This window comes from Euprymna scolopes, chromosome 42, assembly GCF_053919585.1.
Source record: "Euprymna scolopes isolate OS-2025 chromosome 42, ASM5391958v1, whole genome shotgun sequence".
Taxonomy (NCBI): Eukaryota; Metazoa; Mollusca; class Cephalopoda; order Sepiida; family Sepiolidae; genus Euprymna; species Euprymna scolopes.
This window is the reverse complement of record NC_136523.1, coordinates 15126474-15148294: the sequence shown is the minus strand read 5'-3', so window position 1 is coordinate 15148294 and position 21821 is coordinate 15126474. Positions and strand designations below refer to the sequence as shown.

The window sequence follows — 21821 nt, the reverse complement described above, 5'->3', positions numbered from 1 at the left end:
CACTTGCCATGGAAATAAGGATAAGACAGAGATAGGCTTGCAACGTCTCTTCTGTGGGAAAGAGGTTGCCGGGAAGAGAAAAGAGCATCCACCACAAGGCTACGAAGTCTATTTTGAACTCTGTCAAAGCAGGATAAGCTACTACTAGCAGCTCCTGCCCAGCTATGGCAACAGTACTCCATCCTTGGACATAGTTGGCTCTTATATAGATAGAGAATTGCATCGGGAGTGAGATATCTACTGTAGAAGGATCCCATCATTTTTCCAGTGACCTTGGCAACGCATTTGTTGTACGTGTTCTATTTCAGATCAGGAGTAAAGGTCAAGCCCAGAAGCTTGTCGAAACATCACAACGCTTAAATGCTGTCCTGTGCTGCGGCTGACCAAACCTGCGACGATATATATTCACATTAAACTCTCTACATAATCACACTCGTGTTTGCTCAGAGATGTACCAGCGAACTCCTTTCACATTGTGTTCTGTAGGAATTCACCATCGGAGATTCCCATTCGTGCAAGCAAATTTTTTTTTTTTCAGGGGCATTTTTATTTATGGTTACCGCCACTACTCCTGCCCCTCCCCCCCATTAAATTATAAATGAAAGCAAAAATAGAGGGAGATTTGAATCTACCCGATGGAGGTTTTGTGATAAAGGGACATAACTCTTGTATTCTCAATACTACTATGCAGTCTCAGAACAATGTATTTTCGATTATATTTTCAATATTTGATAAATATTTTAATGGTATTTTTTTTTAATACTTAAAAAATAGTTTAATAGTATTTATTTCCATTTTATTTTTAATATTTCAACACAATTTTTTTTACCAAACATAAAGAACACAATTTTCAAGGCCTTTTCAAGACATTTTCCATATTTTCAAAGATTAAGTCAAAATTCAAAGACTTTCAAGTCTGTGCGAACCCTGTTGACTCTGAATAATGGTGTCTTAGTTCAGATAAATAAAGTTATCTTTGTTTGCCATCTATATATGACAAGCAAAATACAAAAATTCAGAAGCATCTTTTAAGTTTATTTCCTCTGCTAACGGCTAGCACTTGCGGCCATACAAAGCAGCAGTAGAAATAGATATTTAGTATTAACTGATATTTTATTAATTGGCCTTTTGACTAGGAACAAAGTGTGGTACTTGTTCAGATATTACATTTCACCTTTTCTGTCCTCAATCAGTGGAGGAGAAATTCTTTTAGACCGAGGCAATTTTAATTTTTATTCTTATCCAGAGTGCACAGTTTTGGGAAGCTTGATTTTCCTCACATTAAAAACCAACCTTGCATCCAACTCTGCCCTCGTGGAGAGGCAAGTAAATAGGAACAATAGCAATATACGTCCTGCGTATCATCATCCCCAACATCAACAGAGATTAGACCATTTCCTGTAACAACATATAGATTGCAGTATATAAGTTGTGCAGTTCTAGGTTGGTTGGTTGTTTTTGTTTTACGGCATATCAACCCTTTTTGGGTTATTTAATGCCAAATCCAAAGATTTTGAAGAAAAAATTTTAATAGAATATATTTGTTGTTTTCAAGTCGGTTTCTATTTAACCCATAGTTGAAACTCTAACAGATACTACCACTCCGGGCCAGAGTGGACCTGGGAGCAATGGTAATTAAAGGGTGGCTCCACACTCCCCAAAGCCCGCAAGCCTCACCACTAGATATAGTTTAAGGTCATATCCAGGACCTGTAGTTCTAAGAGGTCCACCTTCTCAGGCTTTGCCTTCTCTTTTTGCAAAGGGGTTAGTTTATTGCTATGCCAATGGGGCTACCTAGGCACCTTTTGCAGGTCAAAGTGCCCCTCCCCCAATGGTTGGGGGTACACAAATTTCTAGCCTCACTTTCCGCCCCTTGTGTCACCCATCATTTAACGGGACAAAGAAGCATTTGGGTAAGAGCAAAGTGTAATATCTGTTTTTATCATTCCTCATCTACAAAATCCAGAGACATACTTATGTCAAGTAAGCTACAAAGAATCTTAATATGCTTACTTACCTCTTCATCTGCGCTGGGTTGGTTCCAGGATGGATTTAGATGGGAAACTCTTTTGGAAATATTGGTGGAAATTCTGTATCTGGAAATGAGACAAGATAAAATTATAAATAAAAATCAGAAAACATTTTTTTTTTCTTTTTAAATTTGCCAATCTTTATTTCTTAATTTTTTTAATTTTTTTACTCACGTTTACCCCCAAACAAGGCATATTGTCACTTGGACGTAATTGCCTAAAATAGATTAACAAGATGCTGGTTTACCTTATTAATGAGTTATAAGTATCAGATAAAAAAAAGGTATCATTTAAAATCATTTCTTCGTTTGCATATTTTAAAACTAAACACTAATCAGAAGTGGCTTTTCCAGGGTATTCCTCGTCTAACCCAAATATCAGTTGACGTGATATTGTAAATAAGCACAGATGGAATTTGATAAAAGATATAATTTTTTTTTTGCGAATTAGTCCACCATGAAATTTATTCCTTGTAATCTATATATATATATATAAAAGTAATCTATATATATATATATAAAAGTAATCTATATATATATATATATAAAAGTAATATATATATATATATATATATAAAAGTAATCTATATATAAAAGTGAAAATGTGTGTGTGTATGTTTGCTTTTTGTGTATGTCTGTAAAAGGGTTTTTTCCCGCTCATTCTTAAAACTTTTTATATACTGTCTAAATGATAATATCTACGAGTTAACAACGGGGGGGGGGGGTCGCCTGTCTATTTAATTAGCCTGACTTTGAAACGCTAAATATTCCACATTTTTTGATCGCCGCGCGTTGCTTTCGCTTTTCGGTATAAAAAAAGCGAAACCGGATTCGATCAGCCGGACAAACTACCCCGCAGTAAAAGGATTCAACCTCATTAAAAACTGCGGAAAAGCGTGATGTTTGTCACTTTTTAATCAGTCTTACATTGCTACTGTCGCTGTAGCGCAGGTATTCAGGCTCAGCCTATTGGCCTCAAGGCTCTGGCTCGAGCCTACCTGCCACCTACCCCCCCTCCTAATTTTTTTTTTTTTTTCCATTTTTAAAATCGCTGTTTTTGGTTATATTTTTAACAAGTTTAACATCATTTTTTTAAACAGGGTTAAGTTTCCTTTTTATTCTGAATTACCCCCCCCCCCCAACACACACACCGCCAAATACCCGGGCAACGCTACGTGTTGCTTTCACTTTTCAGTATAAAAACAGCGAAACTGGATTCGAACCGGATGTAGACGTTTGGGGTAAACAAACTCAAAACAACTATCCTGCAGTAAAACGATTTGTCCTCATTAAAAACTGCGGAATAGCACGATGTTTCACATTCACTTTTTAATCGCTCTTACGTTGCTACTGCCACTGTATCGAAGGTGTTCAGGCGCAGCCTATTGGCCACAAGGCCCCAGGTTTGAGCCTACCTCCCACCAAGCCCCACCCACCTTATTTTTTTTTCCATTTTTAAAATCGCTGTTTTTTATATTTAAACAGGATTGTTTCCTTTTTGTTCTGCTTTACCCACCCCCACTCCCAACAAACACACACACACCTGCAAACACCCGGGCAATGCTGGGTACCCCCGCTAGTCTATAATATAAATCTCATCTGTCTGTTAAATGTATGTATGTATGTCTGCCTAAAACTTTCGCAGAGGCGATGGATTTTCAAGAAATTGGTATTGTTTTGAAGCTCGACCCTTCGGATGACAAATATTGAAAAATTGGCTAAAGACATTAATTCCTTCACCCTCCACTGGGCACTTTTCTACAGAGATGGGTAGCAAAAAATTGTTCCTTCATGACAATTTAGCAAAACACGCATGCATAATAAACGTTCTTTCTTGAATTAGTTTAAATATATAAAAAAAACAAAAAACGACTAAACTTCGTTCAGGTGATCAAGACCAGTCGTTATGAGAAATGGCAGCATTGTTATTTTAAGATTGCCCGTTCGTGCCTAGATATTAGATATAATTTTTTTTTTTATAATTGTTTTCATGAATTTTGGATTTAATCCAAGTCAACGTATATAGTCAAGTTTAACCCCATTTCGGAAAGCTTTTAAGCCATGAAGCAAGTTCTTGTGTTATAGTATTTATATATATATACTAGCAAGGGTGCCTGGCATTGTCCGGGTGTTTGGAGGTGTGTGTATTGGGAGGGGGGGGGGTAGATGAAAACAAAATAAATAAGCGAAGTAATAACCCTGTTTAAATATTAAAAACAATTGGAAAAACAAAAACAAAAGAAAAAAAAACAGCGTAAAAAGTTTTGGGAGGTAGGTAGGCTCAAACCCGAAGCCTTGAGGTTAATAATCTGATGACTTAGCATGGCGCCACGAAGGTAGGGACTTGAGAACAGCCGAAAAGAAACGTTTAAAAATGCAGGTGGTTGAATGTGAACGTATAGTTTTCTAGGTCAAATATCACGCTATCATAGTAGTAGAGAAAACAGATTCACAGCGTGAATTTTGTAAAATAAAAGTCAGTGAAAATAGAAGATATTTATGACGTTGTTTCGTAAATCGTAGATATTATAATCTAAGGAGCATACAAATAATTTTAAGAATGAGTGACCCCCCCCCCCCCCGATAAAAGACTTTACTGGACATACACAAAAGATGCACACGCACACACACACATTTTTGCTTTTATATTATAGACTAGCGGGGGTACCCAGCGTTGCCAGGGTGTTTGGAGGTGTAAAAGAAAAAAAAAAAGTTTTGGTAGGTACTTAGACTCGAACCTAAACACTTGAGGTTAATAGGCTGATGACTTCCCGCCACACTATGATGGCAGAGAATTGAGAATGTGTGAAATAAAATCCTTAAAAAGTGTGTGTTTAAGAAGGTCAAACATCACGCGACAGTGAATGAAAAGTGGCAGGTGCGTGCGGAATTTAATTCCGCACTTAATTTTACTGCTGGATAGTTCTTTTGGGTTTGTTTTTTTTACCCAAATTTGTCTGGTTTTGTTCCCCCAATGTGTTGGGGGAAAACCAGCTCCCCCTTTATTATGGGAGTGTCCAAATAAAAGCAATTGTCTGATATGACGGTAAAAACCGACATTGACCAAACGTCCATCGCTTTCTGGACGTTCCTGGCCCTTGGGCCAAGAACTGCACCTTTGTTTCACATCAGTTTTGCTTTTATATGAAAAAGCCGAATCAACACGTGAGAAACCAAAATAGCAAGAATTTTGTAAAAGTCGCTGTAAATAAATCTAGCCATGACGCATTCGCAATTCATAGATATTATTATCTAGGGGGTATATAAACACTTCTAAGTGATAGTAACCTTCCCAAGAACGCCTCGAAAAAAGCCTTTCTTGGACATACAAAAACTCTCGCGCACGTTTTGCCTTTTCTATATATAAAAGCAAAAATGTGTGTGTTATTGATTGAGATTGTCGGACTGACTTCCTCATCTTGGTTGTTATTGTCACAACGTTTCGGCCGTTTTGCCCTCCGGCCTTCGTCAGGTGAACCGTTTGTTAGGAGTCTTGAACCCAACCCTTTATTATTATTACGGGGGTACCGTGTTCGGACTCCAGCTAGGCTGTTTTCAAAGTTACTTTTTCACTGCCTTCGTTCAGGATTGAACTCAGCACCTTTGGGTAACTGTAAACTTTGATACAACGTCTAGGACCACTCGGCCATATGTCACTAGTCCGAACACGGTACCCCCGGTAATAATAATAAAGGGTTGGGTTCGAGACTCCTAACAAACGGTTCACCTGACGAAGGCCGGAGGGCAAAACGGCCGAAACGTTGTGACAAAAACAACCAAGATGAGGAAGTCAGTCCGACAATCTCAATCAATGAAAACACCTCATCTCAAAAATACAGACAATTACTATGTGTGTGTTAGTTTGTGCACTTTTTCTGTATGTCTGCAAAAGGCTTTTTCCAGGAGGTGCTCAGTCGGTTCACTCCTTAAAACTCTTTATATGCTGTCGAAATCATATCTACGATTTAAGAATAGGGATTGTGTCTATCTTTAATTTGCCCAACTTTTATGCACTATTTTCGAGATTTTTTTCAATCGCCGTGTGTTGATTCAGCTTTTTCGTATAAAAGCGAAACTAATTCGAAGCTGGCATTGTTCCTGGCATGATTGCCGGGAACGTCCAGAAAGCAATCAGCTTTGATCAATGTGGAGTTTCTCCTTATATCAGACAATTGCTATTCAATTTGGACAATCCCCTTTTTATGGGGAGCTGGTTTCCCCCCCAACATCTTGGGGAAACAAAACCAGCCATAGTTGGATAAACAAACCCCCCCCAAAAAAAAACTGCCCCCCAGTCTGCTACTTCTATTTGACCCCATTAAAAAAACTGCCCTGCAGTAAAAGTTAACTCCGCTACTTCTATTTGACCTCATTAAGTCATTAAGTGCGGACACCAGTCAATTCTGTTTCTACTTAAAAAAAATTTAAACGTGCTTCAGTTACTCTTTCTTGCTGGCCGAGCGGTTAACGGGTCACGTTTTTTCACACTTTATTTTCCAACTTCGCCTCAAGGCTTCGGGTTCAATCTTACCTACCTACCTACCTACCAATATCTTTTTTTTAACCCCCACCCGACACAAACACCCAGGCTTTTTAAAATAAGTTTTAACATTTGTTTCTTTTTCTACTTCGCTTATTCTTTTATTTTGATACAAAAAAATGAAACTTTATGTCTGGTCTTGTTTATTTTTTGTTTTGCTTCGTACATCTATAAATATTTCATTACAACCAGAAAGTCGCAAAAGGTACCAAAAACTAGGAAACATGAAGAGTTATAATCAGGGCAACCCAAAAATTGCATTTATAAATCAGGTTGAGTAATCTATATATATAAAAGCGAAAATGTATGTATGTATGTATGTACGCTTCTCCTCGATGTCCACAAAAGGCTTCTTTCAGAGAAGCGCTCGCTCGCGTCACAACTTCTTAAAACTTTTTATATCATCTATAAATTGTAATATCTCACACTTAACCACAGAGCTCGCCTGTCTATTTAATTTTATTGACTTTCAAACATTAATTATTCAACATTTCCCCGCATCGGCACGCGTTACATTCGGTTTTCGGTATAAAAAAAAAGCGAAACTAGACTAATTACTGGCCGAAATAACGTTTGGTCAATGTCGACTTCGTCATATCAGACGGTAGCTTTCATTTCCAGACGAGACGCTCCCCCTAATAAACAGGGAGCGGGTTTTTAAAAACAAACAAACCGATTTATTGACCTCATTAAAAACTGTCCCGCACAAAATGCTAACTGCGTCACGTCAATCAAAAACGCGCACCTGTTTTTTTTTCACACTTTACTATTTTCCAACTGCGCGTCGTCAAGGCTTTTTTTTTTTCACGGGCACCGGTTTTTTTCACATACACCTACAAACACCCGGGCAACGCCAGGTACCCCTCGCTAGTTACAAATAAAACAAACATATTTTTGTAAATTTTTTGGTACAGAAGTTTGATACAGTGTGAGTCACGGGAAACGGATGGTTTTAAAGAAAAGCAATTTAAAAACAACTAAATTTAACGTAAAAAATAAACAAACTAAACGGTATCTTAAGCAGATTTAAAGACTACCTTTCTCACTCCCTATTCTTTACTCAAAGAAAGCAAGAAGTGTTTTAAAAACATCCGTTTCCCATGACTAGCACTGTATAATGATAGTACAATGCAAACAATGTTTTTTACGGCATATCAACCCTTTTGGATTTATTTAATGCTGAATGCAGTTATTTTGGAAATAGCATTCATGTTCCTGGCCACATCATTGGTAATTTCTCTTTCACAAACATAATGTTATCTCAGTGCTTTCTATGAATACTATTTTAGCATATGTTCTTCACAATTGTCTGCTTTATTCCCTGCATCCTTAGTTCCAGCTCGTTGATCTAGTGGTCTTCATAAATTTGCTGTGCTTATACACCACTATAACACAGCTTCATATTGCAGACTTATGGAATTCTCTTCATGCTAACAGTTTTCCTTCTATCCGCACGTGGTACAATGGGGAAAGAGGTGGTTGGTTATTTTTAATGCATCTAAAATCAAGCTTCTATCGTTACATAACAATCTGATCCACAGCTGGCATTAATTGAAATGAATGGCTCTCATCTTGAGGAGGCTCTATGTTTTAACACTTTACCCCTGATCTGAAATGGAACACATACATTAAATCCATTGCCCAGGTCGTTGGAAAAATGGTAGGATCCTTCTATCGATCCAGTAGATATCTCACTGCTGACGCAATTCTCCATCGATATATGAGCCAGGTACATCCAAGGATGGAGTACTGTTGCCACATCTGGGTAGGAGCTGCTAGAAGCAACTTATCCTGCCCTGACGGAGTTCAAAATAAACTTCATAGCCTACTAGGGGATGCCCTTTTCTCTTCCCTGTAACCTCTCTCTCACAGAAGAGATGTTGCAAGCCTGTCTCTGCTTTATCATTATTTTCATGGCAAGTGCTTGTCTGAGCTCCAATCTATAGTACCCCTTGCCAAACCTCCACGAGAAACACTATCTGAAAAAACTATCAATAATTTCCCCCACTCTTTATCTGTGCCTAAACCTAAATGTAGATACCATGAACAAAGCTTCTTTCTCAGAACTGCACAGCTGACTACAATATGGTCGTCTTTAAGTCCAACATAAACAAATTCTTGATGAACCGTTCCCCTTAAGTAATCCAATTTATCAAATTTCCACTACAAACGATTACTACGATATTGTCCTATTGACTACTGTACACTCATTAACCCTTATCCTCAAGTGGCCTCTGGGGCTTGATAAGTGGTGACTCCATTGTAAAAAAAAAAAAAACTATAACCTTTAATACTAATGTCAGTAGGCATTTCCTGCGTTTTTAATAATCATCTTTTATTCTTGTTAGCTCCTTACATCAAGTGGCTTCACGCCCTGTCTGGAGAGATTTCATTTAAAAAATACACGAAAATCTATGCATCCTTTTACCTACATGCAAAGTATATTTTTGTATTGTGGTTTCTTACTTTGGTTCTTCCACGGTCTGGTTAATTCCATTGTCAATGCCGTCAATTTCTTCAATAAAATTCTCATAGACTTTCCGATAAATAGTATCCACGATGGCTGGGTCCTTTGGCTCCAACTGCAGAATCTGTTCGATAATCCTATGACCGAAATGGTAGTAGACGAGACCGGCACTGCTCAATTTGGTCACCCATTTGTAATCCGGATTCAGACTATTCATAGACTCGTTAAAATTCCTTGAGGAAAGTAAAAGAAGGAAAAAAAAAAAAAGAAAAAAAAAAAAAAAAAAAAAGCATTAAAATGATGAATAGGGTGTTTTTTTTTTTAAATGGTGAACTTTAAATTGATAACACTTACGGAACGTGAGGACTAAAGGACAAATTATGGTAATTATCTATATATTAATACAGTAGCGTGTGTGTCATGCTTACATCTTTTCTCTTTTGAGTGACTGTCGTTTAACTGTCATGACCTTCCAGTTTTTGTAATAAATGATTTTACCAAGAGTTCTTCATAAGTTTTGGTTTCGGTTTCAATTATAGCTGAAGGAAGTCAACTTATATATACAATTTTTTTTTCTTCGTAAGTTTTAGGGTTCAGTTTTGATTTCAAGCTGATGCACCCAAATCATATGGATATATTTTTCTATTTCTGAAATCACAACTTTATAATATGTAAGAATCAATAAAAAATTGACTATAATAATATATACAATCTGTATAAATTAAAATATATATTGGGTAATCCGCATAGCTGTGTAGATGTCCGAATCATATGAATATATTTTTTAATTTTGAAATCACAACTTTATAATATGTAAAAATCAATAAAAAATTGACTATAATAATATATACAAAATCTGTATAAATCAAAATATATATTGGGTAATCCGCATAGCTGTGTAGATGTCCGAATCATATGAATATATTTTTTAATTTTGAAATCACGACTTTATAATATGTAAGAATCAATAAAAAATTGACTATAATAATATATACAAAATCTGCATAAATTAAAATATATATTGGGTAATCCGCATAGCTGTGTAGATGTTCGAATCGGGCAAGTGCTTGAATAAATTTGTTTGTGGGTCCAGTGAAAATAATTCAAAGTCTCAGCTATGCGGATTACCCAATATATAACCTGGACCTTATTACCCAACTACTGTAAAGAACGCCTACAATGGATTTTACCAAGCAATTTGGATCTACAATTTTCATATCCTTTTCTGCAAACCCTCTTGCTACAGGACTTCTGATAATTTAAAGATAATTTAATAATGTTGACTTTGACTTTCCATGTCTCACTGACTTTAGCAAATAGGGTAGATACCTTTATAAATATTTGCTAATATTTTCTCTCCTCTGATGAGATGGTAGACATCGAACCCCTATAGGTTAAGGAGATTAATATACTAAAGTATTCTTTGTCTTGTTTAAAATAATAAAAATCTTTGATATGAAACTCAACCACTTCATTTCAATAAGGGCTTTTTGGAATTCATTGAATCACAATTTAATATATATATATATATATATATATATATATATATATATATATATATATATATATATATAGAGAGAGAGAGAGAGAGAGAGAGAGAGAGTACGGCAGAAATATCTTCCACATTTTGACATGCGATTTTCCCAGTCGCACTTGTGCAGTTTCTGAGCAATCATTAATTTGTATGCATGGAACTGCAAATCAGTGTGTAGCCGACCATGTAGGTTGGTTGGTTGTTTTTGTTTTACGGCATATCAACCCTTTTCAGGTTATTTAATGCTGAATCCAAAGATTTTGAAGAAAATTTTTTTTAATAGAATATATTTGTTGTTTTCACGTCGGTTTCTATTTAACCCATAGTTGGGACCCTAACAGGTACTACCACTCCGGGTCAGAGTGGACCTGAGAGCAATGGTAATTAAAGGGTGGCTCCACACTCCCCAAAGCCCACAAGCTGGGGCCTCACCACTGGATATAGTTTAAGGTCATATCCAGGACCCCCATTGAGGGACTTTTACCCTCTGCAGGGGGGCAGTCGGCGTATTCTAATGCCCCACTGACAGGGCCAGTGAATGATCTGGAGAATGACTTGAATGGCTTTGAGACTGACTGGTTGTAAAGTGGGTGATCATTTTACATTAAATTAATACAGAAAAGTGATCCCCCACTTTATATCACAAAGTTACAAACATAAGTACAGCATGTAGTAAGAACAGATACTACACTTTGAGATATTAAATCTTTTATTCATGTTAAAAAAATACAGTAAAATTAACGGTGAACAAAAAACTTAGGCACATGGCCAACTCAAAAGGGGGGATTTTGGGGGTCGTTGGTCATCCTTGTCGCTCCAGAACTAAACAAAGTCAAAAGTTTCTCCCAGCTAGTATCTTCTTTCACCATAATACCGCATTCACCCTTTCATCTTGGGGGACGTCCTAGTAACTCCCAATTTTTAAAACATTTTTTATTGACGTGTAAAAACAAAAAAGATAACAATAAAATGGTAACAATAATTCATTTGTGTCGAGGGAGGGGGAAGAAAAAACAAAAGGTGATTAGTAGGACCCTCCCAACCCCGTCTAGTTGATAGACTGCCCGTTCCACTAGGTTTGTAAAAGGAACCTCGCTTCTGCGGGTCAGTCTCTAGGTGGGGATGCCCTCTAGATGGGGGTGAATGGAGAAAAGAAAATTTTGTGGGTAAGGGATGGAGGTTAGTTTGTATTTCTTTTTCTCCAAGATGGGTAAAATTTAGAGGAAGGGGTGAAAAACAAAAATTGCAGGTAAGAGGGGATGGGGATCTTGGAGGCTTCCTAATCGGGGAGGGATGGAACACACACTCAGCTAGCTGAGAGACTACTTGTTTAATTTAACTTTACAGAACTGCGCGTTCCACACCTAGGCGGGGAACACGTATTCGAATTTGGCTCCTCTTCGTACACACAGACTTGCCACATGTATCCATCTTCTGTCAAATGCCGCGCGATGCAGCCTTCTTCTATCACATCTGATCTTCACCCGTAGTTGGTGTTTAAAGAACGCGATCAGATCTTGATCAGAAAAAGACAACACCCCCCGGCAACCTTGCAGACGCGACGTCCAAATCACCATTCTCGCCACGGCCAGAATCGTAACGTAGACCATTTGTCTTTCCCGGTCCCACGGCGGCCTCACGTTGTCCACAACATTGGATACAGTAATTGGGCGAGGATGCTCAGGATCGATGCGAGCCGTCACCCCACTGACATACGACCAGTACTGGCGGAGTTCGCGGCAATCAAAGAAAGCGTGATCCGTAGTTTCCACAGCCGTTGTCCCACAACGGGGACAATCGGGCGACTCCAGAAACCCAGAACTGCATTGTATGTTGTTGAGTGGAAGTGCATTTCGGGCCAATCGCCAGGTCAGAGAGAACTCCGAATTGTTCAGATGACTCGAACCTGGCGCCCAGCTCCACGCGGAGCGGATCTCACTCTGCTGCCACCCCAAACGCGCGCATAGCGGGTCGTCAGCGGCCTCCCTCACTAGATCCCTGTGGAGTTCCCTACGGGTAGCAGTCACAAGGTCACTGGACCTTGGTAGTCGTTTTAGCGCGGCTCGGCACTCTTTCATGTAGGCAGATTCTCCCCGCGGCCTGCGACGGCTCTCGATGGAAGGGTCGAGAACGAGGTCGGGGAAGGCGGCAGTAACCACGGGGTGCCACGGTTGGTCCTCCTGCATATAGTTGCTCAGGAAGGCTAGTCTCTCAGCATCTCGATGACACTTCAAGTCCGGCATTCCCAAGCCTCCCTCACACGGACGTTGAATACAGACCTGTCTGCTCACCCAGTGTCTTCCTCTGTCCCAAAGGAGCGAGGACAAGAGTTCGACGAGAGCTTTTAGGTGTTGTGCAGGCAGGGGAAGTACGGCCAGTCGGTAAAGGATGAGAGGAAAGACGTAAGTGGCGCACGCCTCAGCTCTACCCTTTAAGGAAAGTTTCCTAGGAAGCCACGAACTGACTGCAGCCTCCACCTTTGACCGTACCTCCAACCAATTCTTGTCAAGCTGGAGACCCGGTCCGAACCACACGCCGAGGATCCGGACCGGGCCATCTGTCCAGCTGAAGGGCGCAGGGAGGTTTGCGTTGCCACTCCATGCGCCCAACCGCAGTCCTACCGACTTGTTGCGGTTTATCTTGGCCCCTGTAATTCTTTCGTACTGTGTGAGTGCCTCCGACACGACCTCAATGTCTCTGGAGCCCGACACGAAGATCGTGACATCATCGGCGAACGCGGATACCTTGGCAGCTGAGCCGCCAGGCAGAGCCATTCCGCGCAGGGCCGAATTTGCCTCCCCATGTCTCAGCTTGCGGAGAAGAGGCTCCAAAGCCAGGACATAAAGCAGGGGCGACAGCGGACAACCCTGACGAACCGACCGAGAGATAACAAAGGGTTTCGAGCGCTTTCCGTTCACTTGCACGACAGCCATGGGCTGCCGATACATTATGGAGATCCACTTGCAAAAGTCCGGTTTAAAACCGGCGGCCTCTAAGACAGATGCCAGGAAACGATGGTCGACCCTATCGAAAGCTTTGGACTGATCTAAGTTTATCAGCGCGGCTTCTGTGTCGTCATCTATTCCCCCCTCTAGGATCATGCGGATCAGGTGCAAGTTGTTCTGAATCGATCTCCCCTTCACAGCGTAGTTCTGTTCTGGTTCAACCAACTCGTCGATAACAACCTGCAGCCGATTCGACAGGACCTTGGCCAAAATCTTCAACTCTGTGTTTAGCAGAGTTATGGGCCTGTAGTCATCTAACTCTTCCCCTCCATGCCCGTCACCTTTCTTCAGCAATGTGATCACTCCCTTGGTCACCTGCCCTGGGATGGATCCCTGAGCAAACCAATGGTTGAACATATCCGTCAGAAGAGGCAGAAACATGGGCGACAGCCTCAAGTACAGTTCGTATGGCAGACCATCAAGTCCTGGCGATCTGTCACAGCTGACCTGCTTCAGCGCAGTAAAGACCTCCTGCTCCGTCACCCGGCCCTCGCAACCAGCCGCTCTAGCCGCCTCGAGGCGGGGAGAGTCGGCCAAATAGTCGCTAAACTCAAGGACCGGAAGATCGGGCTGCTGCGTAAAACGCTCCTCGAAATGTTCTCGAAACCCCTCGCAGATCTCCCGAGTCGATTCCAGGGTGCGTCCATTCGGATGTTTGATTTTTGCAATATATTTGTCCGAGCCACGCCTAGAAACCTCACGGCGCACGTCTGCATCAGAATTGACTGCTTCGTTGCCTATCTTTCTAAGCCTAGCTCTAACTACTTGGCCTTCGTAACGCTCGCTAGTCTCGCGTAGAAGGTCCTGCTTAGCTAGTTCCTGACTAACCCTATCACCCTCCCCGGTAGCCTGGGCTAGTTTCTGCTCTAGCTTCTTCTTCGTCTTGGCCTTATCTAGTGCGAGGCGCTGGGCATACTTGACGGAGAAGCTTCTGATCTTGGCTTTGAGACCTAACCACCACTTACTCCCGGTAACCGCCCCCACTAGTGCCTTTTTAATCAATTCTCTTAACTGATCTTGGAAGTCTTGTATCTCCAGAAGGGAGGTGTTTAACTTCCAGTACCCCGCTAACTTAGGCCTATTTCCTAGCTTCAGCCGGGCCATAACTAATTTATGGTCCGTCTGGCCTAGCCAAGTGAACGTGGGACAAGATAAGAAGTCTACTTCGCCTCTCCTAACTAACATCCTGTCCAAATAAGTATTTGGATAGGAGGAAACACTATTGGTCCACGTCCACATCTCCCGCCCTGGATGCTCGACCCGAAACCTGTCGACCAGACCGCATCTAGCCATCAGATCAGCCAGGCTGGACTCGCACCTCTCCGATCCTCTAGCTCCGCCTCCTACCTTATCTATGTCGGGGTCTAAGATGGAATTCCAATCCCCCATTAGCACTACCCGCTTCCGACAATCTACAAACGCGTCAAGCTGACTGAAGAATGAGACCCTCTCACGAGCGGTGCTGGGCGCATGAACCGCAATCACCCGAAACACAGAATCTTTTACGGCAACATCGGCCACAACCAGCCTACCCACTGCATCTCTATGGACAACGTCGACCGTCGCCGACAGGGTACGTTTAACCAGCACGGAAACTCCCTTCCCCCGCGGGCTGCCATATGCTGAGAAAACCTCAAAGTCTCGGGCCAGCACCTGACAGTCCACAGAGGAAACGAAATGCGTCTCCTGAATCGCAGCGACATCCACTCCCAGGGACAAGAGGTCGTGCCGGAGGCGAGCCGCCCGGCCCGATGATCTCAAGCCCCTCGCATTCAGACTAGCCAAATTCAAAGCCATGGTACCTACCTTAAGGTGTGTTACACTCAGCTCCGAAGTCAGCCGGGGAAAGGACACCGACGTTGTGTGCAATGCTCAAGGTGGTCAGGTTTTTCATGTCCTGACCTTCTCTAACAATGCCGCCGACATCCAAAGGGTAGGTCAATTTAAGGGCCCTATAGAGTGACGGATGGACCAACACTGGGACCCTTCCCTTGCATTGTTTTGACAGTTCATCAAGAGAAGGGTCATTTTTTTTAACCAGTTCAATTCCCGGAAACGCCCCTTCAGCGGCCTGCAGCCTTGTCCACAAGTTGGTCTTGCAGGCCTCTGGAGTTCTGACAAAGGTTATTAGGAGTGGGGCGTCCGGGAAATTTGAGGAGATATTTACATCTTTCCCCTCTATCTGTTTGTAATCGAGCAGAGGTTTTAAGTTTTTCCTCTGCCGATGGGAAATGTCTGTGGCCACAGATAGAGGGTCTACATAACATAGTTCCTCAGGGGCAAGGACCTTTGGTCTGCAAGAGGCAGAGGAGTCTCTCCTCTCCCTCGGTTCATTCTTTTCATTTTCTTTTTGGGGTAGTGGCTCAGTTTGCCTTGGTGTGGGGACGGGTGTTTGTGTGGTGCCTGGTGTTGGTGTTGGTGTTGGTGCAGTGTTTGGTGTTGGTGCGGTGTCTGGTGTTGGTGCGGTGTCTGGTGTTGGTGTGGTGTCTCGTGTTGGTGCGGTGTCTGGTGTTAGTGCGGTGTCTGGTGTTGGTGCGGTGTCTGGTGTTGTTGCAGTGTGTGGTTTGGGGGTGGAAGTGGATTTTGTTGTTAGGGGTGGTGTATGTTCACAGGGAGTGGGGGCCACCTTTTCTTCCTCTTTTCTTCTTTTGTTTTTCTTTTTCATTCTTTCGAATGAACCGGGGAGAGGTGAGGTTGAGTTCCTCTCCCTCTCACTTGCGGATTCATCCTCAGAGGAGCAGTCTTTTCTCCGCTTGATCCCCGTCCGTGTGGGGACCGTTGGTTGTGTCTGCTCCTCTATTTGCTGCTGCAGCTGTTTTTGTTGTTGCTGCTCTCGCTGGTGTCGTTGCTGCTGCTGCTTCTGCTGCACTTGCTGATTTTGCTGTTGCAGTAGTTGCTGCTGCAGTTGTTTCCGCGGCATTGGCTGCGGTGGCTGTTGTTGTTTCTGCATTTGCAGAGGCTCCTGCCTCGATTTTTGGGCTGGTGGTGGGACGGTGGCAGAAGGGATTAAGTGTTTCCGCTTTTGTCTCACTACCGTGCTCCATTCTTCCCCCTTGGCCTCCTGGGTGGTTTGAGTTTTCCTTGGAGCTGGGGTTGGTGCTGCAGTTGCAGGGGTTGTTGCCGCCTGTTTTGGTGCGGGCGTTGTCTCAGTGGATGTGACCGCCTTTTGGGTTATTGGATTAGGGGTTACCCTTTGGGGGCAACTCCTAGCCATGTGGCCCTGCTTTTGGCAGAACCAACAGTGTGGACGACGGCCCTCCACCACTACCGTTATGCTGGCGTCTTTGTATGTCAGCAGCGGTGGTATTGCCTGAAAACCTTTCCTCTTCAGCCTCATTGCTATTGTGTAGCAGCCCAGGTGAGTCCCAGTTTTTGACCGTATTGGGGTCACCTGTTCTACCTCACCGTACTGGCTGAAGAGGCATCCTAATACTTCCGCAGGTATTTGGGTTGGCACATTAAATACCTGCACCCGAGTCCTTCTCTTGCCCTGGTATTCAGGTGTTAGTTTGACTCTCCCATGCTTTATTTCTTGGAGGGAGAGTCTCTCTGCATCTTCCTTGGTGGGTAGGAGGATGTCCCACATGGCGTAGCTCCTCTGGTACAGGTATAATACCGGGATATTTAGCTTATGTAGGAGCCCTGCCATGTCTTCCTTTTTCATCCCTAGGAGGCGGTTTTCCGGCATATCCGAGATGATGAGGGAGAGCACTCTGTCTTCGATTGCCTCCCAAGCGCCTGGCACTGGTTTAATTTCTGCCCCCTCTATGTATTGTCTGTACTTGGTCAAGTACAAGTCTTTATACTCTTGAGGGGACAGTTGCTTCTCTACAGTCTTCCCCCATGCCAACCCTCTTGTTGGTGTTGGATCTTTGGTGAGGTTGGACTGTTTTTGCTGTTCCTTGGCGGAAGGGTTGCTATTTTGAGGGGCATTTCCCTTTCCGCTTTCCTTTGGGACCGACTCTCCCTGCTCTATACTTCTTCCAGGAAATACTTCCCTTTTTGGGGAGTCGGCCTCCTGGGGAGCATTGTCCTTGGGAGCTTTTGCCCCTTTTGTTTTGGGGAGGTTTAGGCTGTATGCCCCCTCGTTTTCTTGATTTGCTCCCCTTTTGGGGCAGTAGCCCTCCTGGGGAGCACTGTCTCTCTTATCGTCCTTTGGGGCTACTGCCTCTTGATTTTTGTTGTCAGAGCGGGATGCCCTGTCCAACATTGTTTTTTCTCCCCTTTGTGGGGAGTCGCCCTCTTGGGGAGCTGCTGGTGAGTTTTCTCCCTTCTGGGGGGCGTCCTTCGGTTTCGTGTCCGGGCGGTATGCCCCGTTGCTTTTTGCTTCCCCTGTTGGGGAGCCGTCCTCTTGGGGAGCAGTTTTTCTTGTGGTAGCCTCCTGGCTGGGGGTATCTGTATTGGTGGTCCCCGGGCTGGGGGTGTCCATTTTTGAAAAAAGCTCTCTCTCTTCTGTATAATTCACCAAAATGAGTGACGTGGAGTCGGCGTCCAAATTGGGAGCCGACTTTGGCGCCAAAAAGAAGTGGCGCCAAAGGCGGCAAGAGGGGAGATAGAACTGAGAGAGGGAGTGGGAGGTTAGTGGAGGGAAGAGAGAAAGTGTTTCCGACCCTCCCTCGCGGGAAGGTCGTAAATTATCAGCTCGGATCCCCCCCCGTGGGGGAGGGGGGAGAGCAGAGAAAGACAGACAAAGTGGGGGTGCGGACAGAACGCTACCCAACAAGCTCTCCGGGCACGAGAATGTGTCGCCAGAACACGACTGCCTATCGCTGTGTATGTATCAGAGAACAGATACTACACTTTGATCTTGCCCATGTAGGAGACTGAGTAAAAGAAAGTCTCACGGTTTGAATACTGTCTACCATTCGAGCGCTTCGAGGCCTTCCAGGTTTAAGTGCCGAACCTGTAGCTCTGAAATTTGCATTGCATAGCTGTATTTGCTTTCTCTCTGGAACACCATCATGCAGTCTTAACTTGTAAGGAACTCGGAAAACTCTCAGTGTTCCAGTTACAGATTCACCATTCTTTAAAGACATTTCTACAGTAAAAGCACGATGTGCACCAATCCAAACCATGTTGTTTGATGAGGGGTACCTGAAAAAAAAGTTATTAACTAAACGAAAACATCATTAGTTCATTAGCAACATATAGTTGGAAGTTTAAAACGGGGGACATATTTCTGCTATACCCTGTAAAATTGTAAAATAAATTTTTTTTTTTTTTTTTTTTTAATATCTAAGAGTCTAAACGTTCTTTCTTTTATCGATATAGTAAATGTTAATTTTTATTTTATTTTTGGATTCAAGTGCTTGACAACTTAACGATAACAATAATAATCTACTATTCTAATTTTAGTCAACAAATCAGATTTTTGAACTGTGAACCAACAGGCTTTACTATTTACATTAAGTAAACCGATCCCCCCTGTCTCCCTCTCTCTCTCTCTCTATATATATATAGATAAACACACACTCTTTATTTGTTTTTACATAAGCAGCAATATGTTGCTACACAGTCATGAGCATGTTTCAGTCAGCTAGTTACCAGTAACTAGATACCTCTTCATGCGATACAGCCGAAACATGCTCATGACTGTGTAGCAAAATATTATTGCTTATGTAAAAACAAATAAGAGTGTGCCTTGCTTTACTTCGGTATTGAGCACTCTTGTATTAACTTTGTTAAACTTTATTGGTTACTTAACCTCTGGAAAACAATAACCTCAGAATATATATATATATATATATATATATATATATATATATAATGTCTGTGAATATATGATTTTAAAAAAAATTTTTTCAATTATATTTCACTTTTTATATATACAAATCCTGAATTTAAAAAGCTCAATGTGATTACAGAGCATATAACAAATAAATGACAAAAGTCTATATTTAATTCAGTTGACACCTACAATTCTTGACAGTAACTGTTTTGTAGCACAAAATCATTCATTTAATTATATCAAATCAATGAATCTATTTTGTTCTTAACTCATCAGAAGAAATAGCAACTATCAACCACCTAAAATAAAATAAAATACAAAATCCGAAAATTGGAAGAGAAGTTGTAATTATCTTATTTTTATCTTACATTTATGCCATTGATTTATATAATAATTAAATGAATGATTTTGTGCTACGAAACAGTTACTGTCAAGAATTGTAAATGTCAACTAAATTAAAGGAATAAATTGTAAGATGGTCAACATCATGAAATTGGATTATAAGCTTATTTTTTTTAATGAAATTTCACACAAATGTACTTTACATGCCTGGTAGTGTTCTTAGATTTTATATCAGAATGTATTCGATGGAAAAAGGAACAGGCGATTTTGACCAAAGTTAAGACCCTTATACAGACTAACATCACAAGTGCATTTGAGAATTTTTTTTTTTACCATACAAGCCGAAAGGCATGACATTTACAAATCAATAGTAGTTTTTTTTTTTTTTTTAATATGACAGGGGCACGTTCAAAATGAATGTTTCTGTGTAGAGCACAACTGAACCATGATACTTTACTTTTTCATTTTATACTTTAATTCAAGCCGTTATATATGAAAATAATTTGATAAAATCAGCAGTAGGTTCTCTACAGTGCAATGTAGACTACATTTATGCCATTGATTTATATAATAATTAAATGAATGATTTTGAACTACGAAACAGTTACTGTCAAGAATTGTAAATGTCAACTGAGTTAAAGGAATAAATTGTAATATGGTCAACATCATGAAATTTGGAATATAGATATTTTTCATTTATTATATGCTCTGTAATCACATTGAGCTTCTTAAATTAAGGATTTGTATGTATAAAAAGTGAAATATAATTGATAAAATCTTTTTTCCACAGAAATATATATATATATATATATATATGATGCTTATTCTTATTTTGCCATCATCCTGATTTTTTTAATGAAATAAAATATATCTTACCTTTGATGATGGTCGAATCTCAATTTTTTCTCATCGAATACACCGCCTACATCAACAACAATATCGCACTCATCCAATTTACTGAGGTCTCGTGTCCTGTAAGAAAGCGTAAGAAATTACACCAATAAGTTACACTATAATTATGTTTAACAACTGTTATACATAGTTTAAGGTCAGCGGTTAGACAAAAACATTGTGAAAATAAAATTCCAGACGAAGAATCCAAATATGAATAATCAATCCTCATCCCCAAAATTCAGAAACGTACATTTTAGTTTTGGAGAACAATTTCTGAAAACACAAAAAAAAGGCCATAAATTAACTTGCGTGAATGTTAGATAACGAAGAGGGTATTTGAGTTGATGAACTTGAACGACGCCCTCAAGGTTAGAGGTTACCTAAAAGCCTAAGTTGACGAAACCTCTGGGCCTCTTCCTAACTGAGGATTGAAGCAAGCGGAAATGAAACATTGCCCCAGTGCATGCAGAGGAGGTGGGGTAGTATACAAATGTTGATTCATACATAAGTTGATGTTTCTATTTTTAATAGATTCTGTAAAAAAAAATTGAATATTGGCATCCAGACTTTCACAATGATACCAATGAGAAGAGTATTGTCAGTTCATAATGAAAATGTGGGTGTATTTCCGGACAATCAAGCATAATATAAAAAGTTTATTTTCTAAAACAGGAATTTTGACTGATAGTAAATAATCTTAATATTAATTTACTTGTCCATATGTCCAGTCTTACAAAAAAAAAACAAAAAAAAACATCATCATCATCATCATCGAAAACATTAATGAAAAACGAATTACCTCCCTTTATAGTTGCTCTTTATCAGTTAAAACTCATTAAAACCATTTCCTCTCCAAAAATTAAAAAAAAAAACCAACCATATTGTAGTCAGCTGGAAAGCAGAAAAGCGGAAGACAATTCCATAGGCGTGCTGTTCTAAGAAAGAAGTTTTGCTCATGGAATCTGTGTTTAGGTTTAGGCACAGATAAAGAGTGGGGGGAAACTAGTGATAGTGTTTTCTGCTAGACGGGTGTTTCTTGTGAAAGTTTGGCAGGGGGGGGACCATAGAATGGAGCTCAGACGAGCACTTGCCATGAAAATAACGATAAAGTAGAGACGAACTCGCAACATCTCTTCTGTGAGAAAGAGGTTGCAGGGAAGAGAAAAGGACATCCTCCACAAGGCTACGAAGTCTATTTTGAACTCTATCAAGGCAGGATAAGTCCTTTCTAGCAGCTCCTGTCCAGATGTGGCAACAGTACTCCATCCTTGGACGTACCTGG

The 21821-nt window shown here is 41.0% G+C and overlaps 1 protein-coding gene across 2 annotated transcripts in view; it reads right to left on the bottom strand.

Moving 5' to 3' along the window:
• The window catches only part of LOC145266931 (MYG1 exonuclease-like), a 46036-nt gene that overhangs the window by 6122 nt on the left and 18093 nt on the right, over positions 1–21821 (bottom strand). For both annotated transcript variants that reach the window (XM_080122733.1, XM_080122732.1), the window contains exons 3-5: positions 20522–20617; positions 9036–9269; positions 2018–2096 (exon numbers count right to left, since the gene is read on the bottom strand). In XM_080122733.1, the coding sequence (XP_079978859.1) occupies positions 2018–2096; positions 9036–9269; positions 20522–20617 (409 nt within the window). The remainder of the gene's footprint in view (positions 1–2017; positions 2097–9035; positions 9270–20521; positions 20618–21821) is intronic.